Source organism: Syngnathoides biaculeatus, chromosome 5, assembly GCF_019802595.1.
Source record: "Syngnathoides biaculeatus isolate LvHL_M chromosome 5, ASM1980259v1, whole genome shotgun sequence".
NCBI lineage: Eukaryota > Metazoa > Chordata > Actinopteri > Syngnathiformes > Syngnathidae > Syngnathoides > Syngnathoides biaculeatus.
In genome coordinates this window covers 17,060,529-17,067,604 of record NC_084644.1, presented here as the reverse complement: position 1 = coordinate 17,067,604, position 7,076 = coordinate 17,060,529, and the positions used below count along the sequence as shown (strand labels likewise).

General features: G+C 39.7%; 1 protein-coding gene across 1 annotated transcript; it reads right to left on the bottom strand.

Annotated features, from left to right (window-relative positions):
* Positions 1–1,172: 1,172 nt before the first annotated feature.
* On the bottom strand, positions 1,173–4,124 carry id4 (inhibitor of DNA binding 4). Its single transcript, XM_061820232.1, has 3 exons — positions 3,669–4,124; positions 3,039–3,104; positions 1,173–2,489 (listed from the first exon to the last, which is right to left on the bottom strand). Exons 1-2 carry the CDS (start codon positions 4,068–4,070, stop codon positions 3,057–3,059), a joined length of 450 nt encoding a protein of 149 aa, XP_061676216.1. The 5' UTR covers positions 4,071–4,124; the 3' UTR covers positions 1,173–2,489; positions 3,039–3,056.
* Between the last annotated feature and the right edge of the window lie 2,952 nt (positions 4,125–7,076).

Here is a 7,076-nt window from a genome sequence, read left to right as displayed (position 1 = left end):
CCCGCACTTCCGAACTGTGAGTCCCAAGTTCCAAACATTGGTTCAGTGTGCTGTCTCACATATAAAATGTATACCTATATCTTGTCTTGCTCATCTGTCTTACTTTTACACGGTTTTAATTTCTTTGAAACAATACAATTTATCCCCTGTTAGGGGTGAAAAGGAAAGGAGTGATATCAAAATTTCAAAGCAACGAACTTTATTAAAGTTTTTAGTTTGGCAATTCAACAAAATCTTTTAAGGCTTTGCTTTAGTGAAATTTGACAACAAAGAAAAAAGAATTGACAGAAATGTATTGTATTTTTTAATGAACCCGAACTTAACTTACCACACAATTTGGGAAGAAACAAATGTATTTCTTGTGCCAACTAACATTGTTGCCATACTATAACAGATTTTTACATTATTGTTTCTTTTCATTTACGTTTACAGCATATGCAGTGCTGTCATTTTTATTGGACAATTGGAATTTATTTGGAACTTTCCGGAGGGGCATAGCTCAGTCAGTAGAGTATGATCTGAGCACCAGGAAGGTTACTAGTTTAAATCATGTTTCCCCACTTTATTCTTTGAAATGTATCACTGAATAGACTGCATTATTATTATAGTATTATTATTCCAGGTACTCTTCAGACTTGAATGGACTGTTTATTCCTGACACTGTACACAATCACCTTTTGCGTGTAGAAGTGCTTTGAGTGTCTTGATTTCAACTCACTGATTTACATTCATTTCACTCCTTAACAATTCTGAGGTGTTATTTTGATTGATGTGAAGTACGTTGACCAAGAAAGTCACTTGAACAAATGACTATGAATGACTTCAGAACCAATTTAAATACCGGACAGAATATTCCAGTAAATCACCATTTGCAATGTAATACATGTTGTGAAAAAAAGGAAATGCCATATTTTTCACATTTTATATTATGAACCATTTTAAGGGAGGTGGCTATAATTCTGAATATTGCAATAGCCTTTCCTGTAATGCCACACAAATATTGATATATATTTTTTTTCAGATTAAAAGGTTGAGACAAATAATTTCCCTCTTACATGAATATTTTACCACAGCTCCCTCTTTGGCCTCATTATTTCACTCGCCTGCACCAGCACTGTAAACACGATACCTCTGGAGACAAATAATGAGACGACGCAGTTCTTCCTGGAAACTTTAATTGTTTTAACAACTCCTCACAATCCAGTCAAGGTCAATTCTGACAGTCATGTACATACGCCCCCCCCCCCCCCCCCCCCTACACTGACAGGAGGGTGGTGAGGTAAATCCGCTGTTGGATGTCATGAAAAAAATGTTCTTTTTACAATCTTTTTTTTAAAAGCAACCACATGGCTGCTGAAATTAGTTCATGACTGCCATGAAACATGCTGATCACAATTAATGACTGCTATTAATTGTTGTCCATGTTATTAATGTTTACACATTCCTAATGAAATGAAAAAAGGATTTTGTGACATCATTCACTGTAATTACATTTTCAGATATTACATTATACACCGTCAGAAGTGCTGCATGGTAGGGAATTTGATTTTGTTTCACGAGTGCATTTTAAAATAAAGAACATCTTTTTTCCATTAAAATAAACAAAACCTATAAAAGAGGAGCGACCGCTTGCCCCCACCCACCGCCCCCTGGTCCTCCCCATGGATCAAGTGTCATAGTTAGTGAGTATAAAAACAACAAGGGGAAACTGAGAAAATAAAAGAATTTAAAGTATCTACACAGGGATTCCTCCTTCAGTGCACCTTTGACATCTCTGCAATGAGCCTGACATGCTACATATTCAACTATTCCAAAACATTGCAAAGTTAACTGATATCATCATGTGAGGACAAAACCACATTCATTCACTCAAGATTTCAAAGTGGAAACATAATATTTACAAAACGACCAATGACATTTTCATAAAAATATCTTGTAATTACAGTAGTCCATTTGAAGCATATATGTATTCCTTTCACATATTTTTCCCCTCATAGAACATTTGTTTCTCTTCATGTAGAATCTTAATTGTTCTTCAAATTGAATTGTTCTCCTTTACAGTATCAAATATGATATGACCACAAGAATGGCATCCCAGCGTAACACAAATCATCTATTTTAAACAATAGATGTCCAAAATATATACAGCAGTTTCGCAGTTCAGTAAAGCTTTAAACTCACATTTTCTTTTAAGCATAATTCACAGGTTGTCAATGTAATGCTCACACATGATTGGGGTTGGGAGGCGAAATAAAAAAGGTTGACTTGTTAATTCATTTTTTAAGAGAAAACATGGATAAAAATGGATGGGGGTGGTTAAGGATGAACATAAGGGAGACATCTTTATGCTATTTCCATGCTCTTGTAATTATATTTCAAATTAGTCCATTCCAGTAGTTCCAAATTCCCTTGTGATTGTGCATCCAGTTGGCTGTGCGTCCCTGGCGAAGCTTTACTGGCTTTGGAGCGGTTCTATGCAGCCTGCACACCTGTGGAGGGGATGAAAAGAGGTGGGGTGGGGTGAGCTTCAGAGCTCCAGACTGACTGGCGCCACCAACAAAATAGAGGCCACCTCTCTCAACAAGCCAAAACAAACCCAGTCAGACAACATCCACACAGCTTGGCGGGCTATTAGCGCGGCCACATCAAATACATGCTGTATGCCCCAATTCTAGACAAATCTTTTTGTGCTAACGTGAAGCCAGGGAATGAGAGTCTGCGTCAAAGACTCAAAGAGAAGCCAAAGTGATGTTTGAAACCACACATCTCAATGATTGGACCAGTGACCGTTATTGCATAAGGCACAGCTGCTTCTGTTCGTCTTCCTCAATTATTTGTTTCCTTTCAACGCTACGGCCTGCGTTTACTCAGTGATATTCTGTGAGTGTTTCAGTGACAGCAGTCTAGTAACCAATCTGTTGTAGTGTTTAACATGATTCCTGATTCAAAGCAGAGAAATGTGTCTCGATGAATATAATTTTTAGAATCAAAGAAAAATAACAATAACAACAGTAATGATAAAAATATTCAACACTTACCAGTCAGGTGCCCATTTTTCAGCGGCATAAAATTGAGTCCTCTGGCTTTTTGACAATTGCTGTCCTCTAAAGACAAAGAATAAAAATAGACAGGTATAAAATAATATGCATTATGCTCAAGTTGTTTTTTTTTTTTTTTTTTTTTTTACTGTGTTGTTGCTGTTTTGTTAACGCGGCGGCCAATAGCCTGGAATAATTTAATCCGTGTTAAAAAATAAAATTTGATTTACAGCCACAATAAATGATTTTTCTGACCACTTGAAAAACAAATGAGCCATTGTGTGCGCAGTGGAGTGGACTGCAGGCTGAGGTACTTCACCAGCCCGAGGTTGAGAGGTGGGCCTCTGACACACACACGCACACACACACACACTGTTCACTATCATGCAAATCAGAACAATCACGCCAAATGCGTCATATATGTATATACATAGACACATACATATAATTTCATACTGCAAACTAAATTCTCTCTCTCTCTCTCTCTCTCTCTCTCTCGCTCTCTCTCTCTCTCTCTCTCTCTCTCTCTCTCTCTCTATATATATATATATTATATATATATATATATATATATATATTTTTTTTTTTTTTTTTTTTACTGCATACTAAATTGACTGGACAAACTGGTACCTGGTGGTGGTCGATGTTGAGCACAGTGAGCGGGGCTCGGCTGGGGTTGGACGCGAGAGGAACGCAGGTCGCGCTCCGTTCTTTGTGGAGAGAAGGGTGCGTCTCCAGGGCCAGCTGCAGCTCCAGAATATAGTCAATGACGTGCTGCAGGATCTCCACTTTGCTGACTTTTTTATCCTGCGGAATGGTGGGTACCAGTCGCTTCAGTCGGCTGTAGCAGTCGTTCATGTCGTGTTGCAGACAATGCCGGTCATCGACGTCGAAGCTCTGCTTGGTCGGATAGTGGAGGGAGAACCGCCTGCTGCTGCTGCTGTTGCTGCTGCCGCTGCTGCTCCTGCCGGAGGAGCAAAAGGAGGAGGAAGACCAAGAGTCCTGGGGGTGCACACGAGGAACAGCCTTCATCGCAAACAAGCAATTGTATGGCGCTGAGCAAGAGATGGAAAGTCAACTGCTGCTTAAAAAAAAAAAAAAAGAGGATTTCAGTTATTTGGAAAGCGCGCTTCTCGTGTGTTAATATCCCGTGAGGCCGCACTCTTGCTCTCACTCGATGTGACTGTGAGTGCACACTAGAAGCACACTGCACATTTATAGACGAGACGAGAAAAGAAAAGAGGGGAGGCGCCAAGCCAGCACACTGACAACATGAGGGGGACAAGCTGGTCAATCGGCAGCCACTCAAACCGTGCTGATGGATACCTTTAAGGGGCGTGTCATCTGGAGCCAGTCGTGGTGGTGGCCGTTTAGTCCAATCTCAGCACGCTCCTTGCGAGTCTGCTCATTTTGTTGATTTGTCCCTTTCATTTCACATCTGAAAGAGCATCGGCAACTGTTGCTTGTATTCGTTTTGGTTCCTCCCAGTTGTTTCACTGAAGTGCTTTTGGAATTGTTTATATTGATGTAGGGCATTCTTACTTTTTTTTTTTTTTTTTTTTTTTTTTGTAAGGCACGGCACTCATTTGAGTGTGTACCAATGGTTTTGAAAGTCAGGGTACCTGGAACCCTGGAGGTCCACATGTCCTAACTTATGGGATCGTAAAATAATTTTGTTGTATTTTTAACAAAGTGTATACCACAAAGTACGTACAAGAACCTGTGTGCCATTAAAATAAACCTACTAAACCAATGACTTTTTGCAGCTTTAGGTAGTTTGGCCAAATTAAACGTTTGATAGGACTTGATGTATCACATAAATCTGACAGTCTTACATGTGCAGCATTTTTTGCTCTCACAATTAAAGTCAGTAGTCTTAATTATTAAAAAAATAGCTAAGAAAGATGTTTAAAAAGTCTTTCACTCTCACGCTCTAAATTTAGCATCATGCATATGCAGATATCAAAGTCCTTTAAATATATTTAATGTGAAGACGCACATATTGTGCACATGATTAATATATGGAAAACTGCCATCCATTTACCACATATCTGTCATGTTCATATCCGATATACATTGTCAAATTAAGAAGAGTTTTATTTTCAGAGTATGCTTGAGTTAACAAGGATTCTATGATCCGATTACGACTTGGAATAAAATCCAGTTTGCAAGCACCCTCACCCTTTTCCATTACCCACCTCTGTCTTATTGTGCTTCTTAAATTCCTTCTCTCTCGGATCCATGCAACAATGCGTCTCCCTCCACTCACGGTGTTCATTGAGAAGGAGAGTCCTGCAGACTCCTTGGCATATTGGGACCTTATTCATTCACACCTACAGTATGTAACTCCTCTATTTTGCCCCCTTTGTTTGGTCTCGTTACACAGGTTGCCATGGACACACAGATGCATTTCAGCCTCAATCCAGAATGTTTCCCACCCAAAATGCATGGAGGGCCCCCATGGCCTGAGTCAAGCATGGATGACACCCACCTCAGTGTCTCTTTTGGAGGGTTAATGTCCCATACTTTATGGGAACTACTCCACTCTCCTCAGCAATAGATAATGAAAGGCTTTAGTTTCTTCTGGTTGTTTAGTTTTATTCTCGGGGTTTTCTGTTGCTATGGGAAGCGGCTGTTGCGCTCAGTAATTTGAGGCAATATTTGTTTCAAGGACAACTTCAAACCGTCACATCAGTAACGCTTTCCCATTTGCAAACATATTGTATTCCGTGGTATTTCTGGACAAACATCGTGAGCATTGGGAAGTACTGGTTCCCGACAGTACTGGTTCTGGTTAACTTTGTTTTACACTTGCAGCCCAGTAAATGTTCAAATCAAGACGTGTAGTATGCATTTGTTACAGGCTTCTCGTTCATCTTTAAAGATTGTTTAAAGAATGTTTTATGGTTGTGGAAACTGATTTTGGCTGTCAACTCAAATATTAAAATATTGCAAAGCACTGCCTGAAAACTCACTAAAGGTTTTTTAACTTTTTGTTTGACCTTTAATATTTGACTGTACTTGTCAGGGGCATGGCCAGGCCACTGCCGTGGGTGGTGCTTCCTGTGGGGGGCATGGCCGGTGGCACCTCTGACAGCTGTCAGACAGCTGCATTATATTTTGGACACCAATTGACCAAGAATTTAAGTGGCGAATGTGTCATTGGCATTTGCCAGTTCGTTGAATATGCTTTACTGCATCCTGGGATACTCTCTTACTCTGCGTAAGTTTGTAAGTTGAGTGTAGAACATTGATTTGTCACAGCATGCCTGTGCCTCCTTAGTTTGAACAAGTCTTATCCATGTTACTAAGTTTGCCTCGTAGTCATCGGACCTTGTGCACGTTTTTGGATCTTTCCTGTTGCCTAGTGTTTTTGTGCTTCCACTTGTTTTGGACTGCCTTTGCGTGTTCAACCTCCTTCAAGGATTAAATCACTCATAAAATCATGCCCCTGCCTCGGAGTCCTGCATTTGGGTCCACGCCCGTGCCGCTGGCTCATGACAGTACTGTGAAAAATTCAAGTTGACAGCATCAGTGAAAATACACTGTCATTATTAAGTGTTTTAACAGGCAATTTGAATTAAAATTTCAGATGCTATTGCATTTCTGAGTTAGGTGTTATTTTGTAGTCTCCAGTATTCCATGTACTGATAATGTCAAACAAACTACAGATCAAATCTATCCATCAATTTTCGATACCGCTTGTTCTCATTCGTGTCTCAGGTGACTCTGGCTAGAGGAAGGATACACCCTGGATTGGTATATTATAGACAAAAAAAACTATTAACACGACAACAATTTGCTTCAATGAACCCAATGTGATTAGGAATGTGGAAGAAAGCCAGAGGACGAGGAGAAAAGTGATGTGAGCATCAAGAGAATATCCATCCTTCCATCCATCATCCATGAATCCATCCATCCAGCCATCAAGTTAGTTCCATGACACTCATCTTGCCTTTTCTTTGACCAGGCTTCTCGAGAGGCTTCATTTAAGTTTCAGAATTTGGATATGATAATATTTCAGTTACCTTCAAATAG

Bases quoted from the DNA above. Each gene is read 5' to 3' on its own strand.
- id4 (XM_061820232.1), bottom strand. From the start codon at position 4,070: ATGAAGGCTGTTCCTCGTGTGCACCCCCAGGACTCTTGGTCTTCCTCC. The intron at 3,105-3,668 runs GTACCAGTTTGT...CTTTGTCTTTAG, and splicing joins TCAACATCGACCACCACCAG to AGGACAGCAATTGTCAAAAA.